We start from the raw sequence: 13,059 nt of genomic DNA, 5'->3' as shown, positions 1-13,059 counted from the left end.
AAAAAAGGGAGGAGGGAGCGAGGGGGAATGCACAGAAAAATCAGGTGAGATCGTAACGGGCTCGAAAGCGGATGCTGCGCCGATAACGCTAATTATTGTTCTGGACTCAGGGAGTCGTAGGCGGGCTATTGGCGCAGAACCATCGCCTTCGCAGATAGCGCGGCCCCATTCTCCGCGTGGCCGCTAATACGCCGCGCGCTTCTTTTCTAACGTACAGTTCGGCTGAGTCGAGGACAGGAGGAGCCGGATATCGGCCGGCAATATCTTGCCGAGTGTCAAGACTCGGCCCGCTTTCAAGCCCTCTCGGTATGCCACGCTCCACGCTCCCGGGGAGCGTATCTACCGACGGGCCTACGTCCGGGATGTGCAACCTGGTGCGGTCCTTGTTAGCGGTCTGCCAATAGCCCGGCACGAACTCCGCTCTCATGCGAGGCATTTGCATCCCACTGCGGCCCCGACGTCGACGTCCGATCGATCCCGATCGCCCGGTAAAATACTTTCGAAGTCGCGGGGCTCCCGGTGACCCTTGTCATGACAATTGGATCGATCTTCCGGCGAGTTGAAATCCTGCGGTCCCGCGATGCAAAAAAAAAAAAACAAAAGTCGACCGAATGCACCTCGCTCGAAAAATTAAATACGCCTCGTCGCGCAGGATCGACGGCTAGCGCGAAGCGGTGACTTTTCTGTTACGATAATCGCGAGTGATTCTAGATGCCCGCCGCTTCCGGAAACGGACCGACGCTCGTTGAAATCTCTGGGGAGGAAGGTATCGCGGTGCATAAGCGTGATGATTGAAATTTCGAAGCGGTACCGTCTCGAGCCCGAGCAAAGGACAAGGTAACGCGGGCGCGCAAAAATTCTGCGGATACACGCTCAAGCGGCCGGAAGGGTGGAAGACTGACCGCGCTGGTAGCGGGCGGGGCTGCCCGCCGGTGGTCCGCCTCGGTTCCTCGACTTCTTGCATTCTCCTCTTCGATACGCGCCCGGATCCGAGCGTTTCTCCGAGAAGTCTTTCTTTTATCTTCGCGTTCGTTCTCCCCGTGGTCGTGCGCGCCTTCTCGCCGTCTCGCGACTGGTCCCCGGACCGGACTTGGCCCCGGCCAAGTCGCCAAGCGGCCCCGCGACGGGGCACCGGGAGGAATCGCTCCTGGCGGAGAGACAATGGACAATGGGGACATAAATCTGCGTAATTAGTTGCTGATGCGCCCGCGGATCAATGTGCGATCTCCTTTCTCTCCCTCTTCCGTGGCCTGTCCGCGAACAAACGATCGTTTGGTTGGTCACCCGGCAAAGTAGGACGGTGCTCTCCTGGTGCTGTCCCCACCCTCCGCGAGGGGAGGTGTGCTGACCACCATCCGCTTCTCTCGCCCTGCTCTCGCGCTCGACGACTGCCCGCGACCGAGGACACGGCGCGCTCCCTTCCGCGGAAAGAACGCGCCGAGAGTAAGATGGCGACCGGAGGAAAGCGGGTCCCGCGGTGAAGTCGAGCCTCCGTCAGGTGCAACTTCGCTTTCGTCGGACGCGCGAATTCGAGGGAGCCTCTTAATAAATGCGCGATTAATATTTAAATCGCCGAGTGGCGCCGCTCGGGCTTATCAGACGCGGCGCGATGCGAAGTGAGATATCCGCGCGATTGCGATTCTACCTCTGCAAATATTTGTCGATCTTAGATCAGGTGGTGAGACGACGGTCTCCGCCGTTCGTCCCTGCCGGGGGTTCAAATGGAAACGATTTGATTAAAACTCATAATGCAGATGATGGAACTCCTTGTCCCGGTGCACAATACCTCGTCGCCGTCGACGTCAACGTATCCGACGTAGCTCGCCGTTTTCTCCTTCTTCCTCTTGCCGGGCGTCGTATTCGTCCTCGTCGCCATCGCCGTCGTCGCTGTCGTCGCGAAAGGCTGATAAATGAACCGATAGTGCCATTGTGTTACTCGCCATCTAAACCTTTATATCACTCCTAGGTACTTAGCTTCGTCATTTCTCAGTATCTCCACTCCTAGGTCGTACGTTCTTCTTCGCTCTTCTATCAAGATACGCCGGGTGACAGAGGGATTTGATTCGCGTCCCACATCGACGGCCTCCACGAGTAAAAGACGGCCCGCGATGTCGTCGACCGACGCGCGTTCGCGTTATTTATATATATATTAAAAGAAACCACGCTACGCGCCCACAGTTTTTCAAGAGATCCGAATTCGCGTGCGTCATTACAATTGGGGACATTAATTAATTAATAATTATAATTCAGGTTTACTTACATTTGCAGCTTTCGGTTAGGTTAGGGTAGATTATTTTCCGTCCTTCCATCCATCCTTCCTTCCTTCCTTCCTCCCGTGGCAGTTTCGGGATTATCCTTTACGTGTTGCAGCACTTTACATCATTTGACACTGTTTTACACTGCTCTGCTTTTTTTTTTTATAATCACTAATCACTAACACAATCACTCGAGAGACGGACGACCGAAAAAACGACGGTGGATTATCGCGGCGATTTATTACGAATTAAATTAAGAAGCGCGACGAACGATCATTCGTTGCAGATACTTGTACTCGCGATATCCGCTGTGTTGCTTATTTCCGTCGAGCCGTCTTCACTCCAGTCGTCCTCGACGCAAAAAACGCCACGATGTAAAGCGAGGTTACCTCTGGTTCTTCGGATAATTCACGCCGGTGGAATATACGACGGGCCGCGATATGTCGAGCACCACGATTCAGATTAAATGTTCCCCGCGCACTTTATGTTCCTCAAGTTTGTTAAAAGTCACTTGTCCGCAACGGGATGAGAGTCTCGGCCGCGACGAAGAAGACGCGCGAGGTGCGGATCTGATGCTCTCGTAATGGCGGTTGCCGGAATCCGCTGAACGTCACGTCGAAGGAGATGACGAGTGAAATGAATTGGCAACGCCGAGCGCGGCGCGGTTCACGCCGGACGCTCCGCGCGCTTCGCCGGCTACGTAGTCTTGTCGTTCCGATGCACTTTTTCAAGGCCCGAAATAAAGCACAGAACGATGAATGGAATGGCACAGAGGTGCAGAATATGATCGTTCGTTCCCGGGTCGACGACGTCGACACTTATTCGTATGCGAGACTTTCCTATTCGCGATCGAGAATACGCGAAATTGCGGAGCGATTACCGACACGTCCGCGCGCCCGTGTCTCCGCAACTAGACTGACCGTTAGAGTTTCGGCCCTTAGTTAGAAAGAGAGAACCGAGTAAAAGAAGTGAGAAGGCAATAGGTCAATTGCGCGCTGTCCTTCTCGCACGGAGTTCTCGGAATCGCCGAGCTCGACTGAGTTCTCGGAAGCGATGAGTTTCGACGCTGAGTAATCGACGTTTTTTATTTACGTATTCAGCGAGCTCGAGGCGTTTTCTTCCAAACGAAAACAGAGCATTTTTTTTCGCGACTCCGACGTCTGTCGCACTTTCGAGCTCCCAGATTTTTTACGCACGCTGTTACTTCGTGAAATTGTGGCATGTTAATAAAGTATGATTTTTTTTTTCCTCGGAAACTGCGATTGACTTGATGAACTAACCCGTTGTTTTTTCGGACTGATTTCAGGGGAGGACGGCGTCGAAGGCTCCGCGCCCGGTACGGACCTCCAAGGCGAGGAGGGCGATTGCGTTGATGAGGATGGCCCCGTTAGCCCCAGCGAAAGGGGCTGCGCGCCCGCTGCGAAAGAAGACGAAGACGCCGAGGGAACGGACGATGAGGACGACGAGGAGGCATCACCACCTACACCTCCGCCATCCGCCACTTCAAGGTTAAACCCGACTATTTTGCGAGACACGGGACCTCCGGATAGGTAAATCCGCATTATTTTTCCTCTCTATGCACACTCATCTTGCCTGCATAATTCAGCATTATATTTTGCATCGATTTTCTTACACGTGATTAATTAATTTTTTTTTTTACATTTAATTTTTTATATATCATTTAATATTTTTAATTTTTACGTAAAGAAATAAATTTCTTTATGTGCAAACACACGTAGAATTATTCTGCCCTAATAATTGTCGAGAAAAAAAAAGCGACAACGCGGTATCAGAAGGCAACAAGGCGCGGGCTTCTTTTTGAGAACGGCTGGCAAATATTGATAGAGATAATCGCTGGAAACCTGAAAAGCTTGATTACGCCGAGAAGTGAAAAAAATCCTCCGCCATGCATAACGAATGTCTGAAGCATCGCTCGCGCGAGCTGAGCGTCTTGTCAAACGACTTTAATTCGCCACTTTCTCAGTAGCAATTTATACTCGTATCAACTTTCCGCGGTCTTTCTCGTTACATTTGTCAATCGAGTCAGCGTCTGTATATTCGCGCGTGTATCTCCAAAGCGCCACGCAGCTGGAGTGTCATTCGCGAAGACCGAGGCACTCAATAATTTGCAAAGCTCGCGGAATCATTCGCGGGATGACCGCGCGATGACGGAAGCTCTAAATTTCGCCCGGTATCGTCTCCCAGCGACTCATTAGCGCTCCATCCGCGGCAAGTTCTTACGGCGAAGCACCTAAATCTTGCGCGACGCGATCTTTTTGATGTTTGCCGTCGCCGGGCGGCTGTGTACACGAGTCACCGTCTTTGTTTGAGAGCGACAAATCGTCACGCGGCCTCGCCCGCAAATCCACGCACGAGTTAAGGCGAGGGTTAAACGGCGGCAAAACGGAGGTACCAGATAGAGATAAATAAGCCGGCGGTGGAGTTGATATCGGTGTCTGCCGTGCGCGACGTCACACGGCTAATAGAGATAGGCACGTGTTACACATCGTCCCACACCGACGATGCCCCACTAACGGCCCCGCTGCCTGCTAACCGGGGGCGGCGGCGGCGCTCCCGTTGCCCCCGTGCACCCGCGCCGTCCCGCCAGCCCCCAAAAACTTCCCCTGCATGCGTGGCGGCGGTCCCCTTTCATCTCGCGGCACGCATTCGGCATTCAGTCAGGAGCAGTCAGTTACGAGCGGGCCGTCGACAGGCCTGGAACGTCGTCCGCGCCGCGCGCATCGCGCCGTACCCTCCACGCAATCCATTACAACGCTGGGCTCTAATCGTTCCGGGCCACGTGCTCCCGTCCGACAAGTCGATCCTCGTGTGCGTCGATGACGTTGCGACAGGTATCGATCGTTTCCAACTCGGCGACCAATCCGCGCGGTTTTTGTCGCGAGGCCGAATGACTAACGTTCCGCCGTTCGAGCCGCGCAATTAATCGTAATTTGTCCACGGACGAAGCCCCGTTACATCGCGATGCAACGCGAGCGTTCCTAAGATCGGCGGATAACTATTCGCGCGGGAAGTTGTGCTTTCGTTTTCGACGACGATAATAATCTGTTGTAATCCGTCGCAACGTTTGCCGCGTGCATTTGCAAGGCGCGTTTACGTGACGCGCGCATTTTTACGTGTCCTGGCAGCGGACAGACGTTTTCATGCGTGAATTATCCATCGAGCCGTTGCAACACGCTAACGTCTCCAGGCTCTATTTATCACGCGAGCCTTTTTTTCCGTTCACCACCGCCAATGATTCCGGGTAACCGTCGTTCCCATCACGCGCTGCGGCGAAAGCTGTTTGCGTAGCGATTCCTACAGCGGACGCTTATGAAATATTAACGTCACGGCGTCACCTGCGTTATGCAGCAGTGCGCTCGCGGATCGGTTACAAGAAAATTATCGCGCGATTATCTTGATTAATGACCGTCGCGGCTCGGCCGCGAACGCTTCATACTTTTTCGAGCGGAGCCACGATAAGATTCATTTCCATCCATCACGGGCTTCGAATCCTAGGGAAATCGCGAAAAGAAGTACACGCGCGCACGTACGTTTATTCAAATTTATAGCGTTCGGTGTCGTTTGCCATTTCAGGGAGCCAATGAGTCCGCGCTGTCCCTCGAGAGACTCTCGGGAATCGTCCGGTCCGGCGACCGGAAGTCCCCCGCCACCCGCAACCAGGAGCAGCGCGAGCCCGGTCAGTCCAAGTAGTATCGTGCCTCTACCCCTTGGAACTCACTCCCTGCTACCGCCCCACTCTGCGGCGGTCATGGCGGCGTATCTGCAGCAGACTCATCAGCGCCTCCTCCTCGGGCACTCGCCCTTGTCGCGTGGATCGGTGTCGCCGCTGGTCTCGTCCTCGTGCTCGCCGCCGGCCGCTACCCCCGGCCTCCTCGTGTCGCCCACCAGCGTCGGCGAAATGTCACCGTCGGCCACTCCGCTACCGGCCGTGCTGGACTTCAGCACGAGAAAAACGTCCTCGACCGAAGAGGATGAAGAAGAGCAGATATTGAATCTCAGCAAGCCACCTACGCCATCGTCCTCGACGGAGACGAACAACGGCCCGCTGGATCTTTCGGTGCCCAGCCGGAAACGACCCGGCCCGGAAGACTCGCCGCCACCGCCGCCGCGTAAATCGTCGAGACTGGCCTCCACGACAAGTTCCGCGAGCCATCAGGAAACAACGCCGGGAGTCACGTCATCCGGCTTCGGTAGACCGCCCGTCGTATCACCCTGGACGTCCCCGGTGGTCGCTTCGCACTTTCCGTATTTTGCCGCGGCGGTAGCGGCGGCGGCTACTAGTCAGCAGCAACTCTCGCCGAAGAGCACAGGCGGGGTGGTGGATCACCATCAGCTCTGGAACGGGAAGATGAAGCCGCCGGCCGCGCTGGAGAAGCCTTACCAGCCCAGCGAGGCCACGAAGGCGCTCGAGAAAATGAGCGAGCTGAGCAAGCTCGGCGGCGAAGATCTCTTCAGGTCGTCATCTGGCGGAAGCGGCCCCGCTGCGGGAGGCGGCAACGCGCCGGCGACGACGTCCAGCAGTCGCCACAGCGCCTGGCAGTCTCACTGGCTGAACAAGGGCGCCGATCAAGCAAAGGACGTTTTGAAATGCGTGTGGTGCAAGCAAAGCTTCCCGACTTTGGCCGCGATGACAACGCACATGAAGGAAGCGAAGCACTGCGGCGTGAACATGCCAGTTCCACCGCCCGCGCCGGGTATCCACTCGCAGCAGACTACGATGCCGACTATCCCACCGCCTCAGCAGCCGCATCAACCGCAGACATCAACCGGCAGTACCGGCAGCAGCAATTCGGCAACACCTAGCAGCAAACAAAGTCCCTCCGATTTGAATCTACTGATCAAGGAAACGATGCCGCTACCAAGGAAGCTCGTGCGAGGTCAGGACGTTTGGCTGGGCAAGGGAGCTGAGCAGACGCGGCAAATTCTCAAATGCATGTGGTGCGGACAGAGCTTCCGCTCGTTGGCCGAGATGACCTCGCACATGCAGCAAACGCAACACTACACTAATATCATCTCTCAAGAACAGATAATATCCTGGAAGTCGTCGGACGAGAGCAAGGGCGGCAACACCACCGGCGCCGGCGGGGGAGGCGGAAGCGTCACCAGCGGAGGGGGCAGCGGGGGAGTACAGCCGGGCGGAGGATCCGGACCTCACAGCGGAAACAACGGCGGTCCCGGCGCCGGTGCCACGAGCAGTCACGTCAGCGCCGTGCTTACCTGCAAGGTCTGCGATCAAGCGTTTAGCTCTCTGAAGGAACTCAGCAACCACATGGTAAAAAATTCGCACTACAAGGAACACATAATGCGCTCGATCACCGAAAGCGGCGGACGTCGGCGGCAAACGCGTGAGAAACGGAAAAAGTCACTGCCCGTGAGAAAATTACTGGAGCTGGAACGCGCGCAAAACGAATTTAAAAACGGCGACGCCGCCGCCGGGTTGACCCACAGCCTCGGCAAGCACGCCGGTAGAATCACGTGCGAAAAATGCGGCGACAAGATCGAGACTCCTCTCTTCGTCGAACATATACGCCAGTGCATCGGCGCGGGAACAGTGGGCGCTAACCAACGGAACTTCCTGAAGAACGCGCTTATGTCGAATCATCTGCCGGCGACGTTACCACCAACCGAGAGCGGACGTAAGAGCGTCAACGAGGAAACGTCTTCGATATCGTCGAGGCATCACCGGTCGCCGTCCTCGGCAAGCGACGCGACTACGCCAGGGAAGGACACTCCCACGCCGACCGCTAATGAGACAACCGCTCCGATAGGCACCTCGCCGTCAGTTCTGAACGCAATAGAGAAGCTCATTGAGAAAAGTTTCGACTCTCGCGTGAGGCACGGCACGCCTGGTTTACATCACACTCAGCCCGGCGCGCCGATAGGCACGAGCATTCTGAAACGCTTAGGTATCGACGAGAGCGTCGATTACACGAAGCCCTTGGTAGACCCGCAAACGATGAATTTACTTCGATCTTATCAGCAGCAGCACCAGCAGCAGCAGCATTACAACACCAACGCCGCGGCGAGGAGAGAACGAAGCGGCAGCGAATCTAGCTCAATATCAGAGCGAGGAAGCGGCAGGACGGACACCATGACGCCGGAGAGACGCATGGATTTATCTAACGCGAGCCACGAGAGGCACTCGAGTTCTCTGTCACATCATCATCGCGTCACACCTGAAAAGCAGGCCACTCCGTTACCTAGTCGTCATCATCAAACCGCCGAAGAGTCCGGGGACGAGGAAGCGTCTACCGTGGTCGTGAAAAAAGAGCCGAGGGACGAGGAGGCGGAGGAGCGAGGTGCGAACGAGGAGGAACAGTCGCAATCGACGAGGGAGGTATTCGTGAAGAAAGAAATCGTGGACGACTGCAGAGACGAGGAGGATCAGAGTTCCTACAATCACCGACGAAGCAGCGTGCACGAGACGCCGGAGGACGGGCGGGAGGTACTGTCACCTCGCATGAATCCTCCAACACCTCGGTCGACCAGCCAGGTGGAACAAGTCGCGCGTAGCCCTTGCCGGAACAGCACGAGCAGTCCTACCAGCAGCGATCGGTCGGTCACGCCGCGAGGTACACCCGACACCAAGGCGTCCAGCAGTCTCGGAGCGCTCTCCTCCATGTTCGACAATTTATCCGGCGGCGGCAGTGGCGGCGGCGGGAACAACATCGACTCGCAAGGACGTAAAACGAGCAGCCATCCTCTAGCGGCGTTGCAGAAGCTGTGCGATAAGACGGAAACGCGAGGTCCCGGCGCCAGCGGTGGTACAAGATCCGGAGGCGGCTCGGCAGCTAGCTCCATCGGCTCGGGCAGCGGTAGCGCGGTAGGGGCATCCGGTCCGGGCCCCGGGCCCGCCCCGGGTGCTATTTTGGCCTTCAGCTGGGCCTGTAACGACGCCGTGGTCACCGCGGATTCAATAATGAAGTGCGCGTTCTGCGATACGCCCTTCATCTCGAAAGGAGCGTACAGGCATCATTTATCCAAGATGCACTTCGTCAAGGACGGCGTTATCCCGGATCCATTGACTATCGGGAGATCGGCGGCAGCAGCCGCGGCCGCGGCCGCTGCGGCGGCCTCTCAAGGAACTTCCGGCGGGCCGAGCCGCAATTCTACGTCGCCGCCGACATCGCAGCGCAACAAGTCGCCGCCGCTTCCGCAGGCGAACGGCAGCCCGTCGCAGTCAGCGGCCTCCCCCCTCGAGGAGAGCCCGCACTCCAAATTTCTCAAGTATACGGAGCTGGCAAAGCAATTGTCCAGCAAGTACGTATAGTCCGAGCCCCGTAAGTAGCGGTGCCATTTGTACATAAGTGTATCTATACTGTAACGACTGTAAAACTAGCGATGTGAAAATTTTCATCCCCTTCCCCCGCGAACACCGCCGCGCCGAACGACGTCGTCGCGCATCTGACGTCGTCGGATTTATGCTTAAAGAGGCTGTGTCGTGGCTGCATTGATAATGACGAAAAAAAAGTCCTATAAGTAGCTCAAGCAATTGCAAAATAATTTTACATTATTATCTACGTATTTAGAACGAATCCCGCTGCGCGTAAAACGAGATGAATCAAATTGTAATCGTAGTTTTTATCGTTGACTTTTTTCCACTCGCGAAAAATACGTCTCTCGCAAATCAAGAACCTGTATAAATCACGATAAATTGATTGAAGGTAAATTCTAATGTCGTAGAAACGAATAATAATTTTTAAGATTTAAATTTTATGTTTAAAGATAAAATTATTTTTTTCTGCACGTTTATAGCACTGAGAATTGAACTCGTCGTTTTTGTACGTATTTATTTCTATATAGTACAATATTTTATTACTTGCTCAGTAAAAAATATTGAATGTAAATTTATATTGTAACGCAGAACGCATGATTTTAATTTTCGTTTTAATTACAAAGCCTCGTCACCGCACTCTTTCAGCCTAAATGTGGATATCTCCGTCGAAAAGACTTCGCCGTTGCGACGACATTATAGTAAGAAATTTCGTTTTATTCGCAGAATAATACACACGCAACGCGATACCTTTTCCGTTTCTGGCGATCGTTTTTAGTCTATCATCGAGAGCGCATCTTTATCATTCCCGGGTTGACGACACGACTAGCGTGCGTCGGACCCCTCAAAAATTCTACACCGGAGAGGGGCACTTCCGTTTTTATATCTCGTCATTATTTCTTTTATACTGATCCCTCTCTCTTTTCTTTTCTCACTTACTGTATTTTTAGTCGTTACGAGAAGATTATGCTCTTAGGGTAGATCCGCGCGCGTTTGGAATCGTTTGGAATGTTTCCTTCCCGCAATGGAGTCACGTGCAACACGGGGAAACGTCGCGAGAGAATCTCCTTTTTGCTTTTCGCAGAGAATTTTCCCTCGATCGCAATCGCTGTAGAGATACAAGTCCCACGCAGGGACGCGCATAACTTTGTACAATCGACATTTCCGTGTCGTTAAGACTTTCTCGCGGCACACGCGTTTTGCCTTTCGTAATTTTTTTCTTTTTTTTATTTTTTTTTTATTTTTTTTTCTCTTCTTCCCTTTCCGTGTCACTTTTCTTCGATCGGTATCGAGAACTTAAAGGAATTGTACCAGCGACTTTTACTTTCTTTCGTGCCCAAGGAACGTGAGAGGGTGTAACGAAGATGTGGGTGTTGAACGAGCGTTAATTAAATTGTGATGCCACCATATCTCGCGGCACTGCTGAGTCACGGGGCTCGGCACGCGGCCAAGTTTGTGATTTTATAAATACTTAAGGACGTTTACGACGTGAGATGAGCAAGATCGCGACGAAACAAAAGAGACAGCGAAAAATGAAAAATAAAAAAAAAAGAAAAAAAAAAAAGGTCGATTGGAGAGCGAGGAGAAGCGGACAGAAAAGGAAATGGAGCAGGTGGGAGAGCGAGGAAGAAAGAGAAGGCTTACCTATCATCTGTCGTAAGATCGTCAGCATGTATACCTCTAGATTGTAAGGCCGTAGTTTATTAGCGCATAGGATAGGCTAGGGTTCGACCCTGTATAGGAATCTCTTTGTTGATACTTATTACTACGAGAGAAAAAAAAAGAAAAAAAAAAAGAAAACCGAGGAGCCCGGTCCCGGGGAACGGACGAAGAGGCCGGCCTCGGGGAGCGCTACGACTGCTGCAAATTGAAGGTGTTGGAGACACCTAAGCGAGTGTGAAAGCGACAGGAGCCGAAAGGCGCGGAGACGCGGTGCAATAACGGAAGCTCGCGGCTAATTGAATTGAAATAAGTACACGCGAGTCGAATGCGTGCGTGAAACCGTGGTGAGCGAAAGAGCGAAGCGAGCGAGAACGAGCGAGTGGATAAATAAAAAAAAAAAAGAATTTTTTTTAGAGTGCGTGAGCGGAAGAATGGCCGTCGAAGAGGTGCATACCTCTTTCGGCGTGTGCGTGTAGATCACTGTAAATTTTCTTTGTTCAAATAATATTTATTGCGCCGTGAGCGGGACAACGCGTCATTTTACGTGTAAAATATCGTCATTATTATCACTCGAATTATCGCGACTACTGTGTATATTGATTATATAATTACGATTATTGTATCACGATGAGATGCGTGGCCTGGTGAGTGCGGTGATAAATGCGGAGAACGGGGCGCGAGTGGATCAAAGGGAGATGCGAACGATGACGACGAAAGGGAACGCGTGGATGCAGTGCGATAGGGTGGTGTCTGTGTTTGCGTGTGTGCCCGTACGCGTGCATGTGTGTGCATGCGAGAGTGGAGTGAGGGATGGACAGATAGAGTGACAGTTTGAGAACAAGAAAGAATGCTTCCGAGAGATTGAGAGAAGCGGACCGGAAGGGAGATGGAGCAGCTGCGCGCGGCCCTCGACAACGACGGCCGGGAAAAGGAACGGAACATAAACTTGTATACGTATTTCTTGTAAACTCTAATTCTTCCATCGCGGACTTTAAAAAGTATTTATCGACATAATAATAATATTAATATTATTATATTGTAATTATATACGACTGCTGAGAGTGTGATGAACGTAATGCGAGACGATTACGTGGCTGCGACCAACACACGACACACACGTCCCGCCCCCTGAATATACACATGTACACGACGACACGCGAGCACGTATACGTAACACACGTGGAGAAGCCGCGTACACTGTCGCAGTGACACTCGAGGAAAGGGACAGCCAGCCGTGCGAATGATACGCTCGAAACGTACCTACCTACTTACAAACACGCAACCACAAAGATATGCATCATGTATACGCGACTCTTGAAACCATTTTACCAGATTTGTCATTATTTAATTATTTCGGTTGTATTTTAAAATGCAATTAAAGCTCAAATAAATATATATGTTATAAACTAAGAATACCGTGCCTGTCTCGTGTACTTATTTGCCACTTGTTCCTTTACCGTAAGCCTCGAAATGGTAGCCTCGAAAATTTCATAACTGTTCATTTTATAAAAATTAATTTTTTTTTTTTTTAATATTAGAAATATAATTTTTTTTTTAATTGTATTGTACGATTATTAAATTAAATTCACACGTCACTTTTTTATGGGAACCTAACCGCGGACAGGAAGCTTTGCGATCTAAGAAAGAACTATTGAAAGACATTTCAGAAGACTGAAATCGTCTCGATTAATTTTTATTAATTGAAGCAGGTAAGTATTTATTCAAAACAAAATTTGTCACCGTGGCGTACCTCCGAGTAAACGACTGATAATCGTTAAACGTTCAAGTAATAACGTGGACCCGCGTTATCGACGCGCGATCGTTAAGCGCGAAGCTACTTTTCGCCTT

The 13,059-nt window shown here is 52.4% G+C and overlaps 1 protein-coding gene across 3 annotated transcripts in view; it reads left to right on the top strand.

Moving 5' to 3' along the window:
* The window catches only part of Tio (zinc finger domain-containing protein tiptop), a 133,517-nt gene extending 120,893 nt beyond the window's left edge, over positions 1 to 12,624 (top strand). For all 3 annotated transcript variants that reach the window (XM_070667945.1, XM_070667943.1, XM_070667944.1), the window contains 2 exons: positions 3,562 to 3,805; positions 5,850 to 12,624. In XM_070667945.1, coding sequence (XP_070524046.1) covers positions 3,562 to 3,805; positions 5,850 to 9,546 — 3,941 coding nt within the window. In that variant the 3' untranslated portion in view covers positions 9,547 to 12,624. The remainder of the gene's footprint in view (positions 1 to 3,561; positions 3,806 to 5,849) is intronic.
* The last annotated feature ends 435 nt before the right edge of the window (positions 12,625 to 13,059 follow it).

The sequence above is a fragment of the Cardiocondyla obscurior genome, linkage group LG16 (genome assembly GCF_019399895.1).
Source record: "Cardiocondyla obscurior isolate alpha-2009 linkage group LG16, Cobs3.1, whole genome shotgun sequence".
NCBI classification, from domain to species: domain Eukaryota; kingdom Metazoa; phylum Arthropoda; class Insecta; order Hymenoptera; family Formicidae; genus Cardiocondyla; species Cardiocondyla obscurior.
This window is presented reverse-complemented; position numbering and strand designations above follow the sequence as displayed.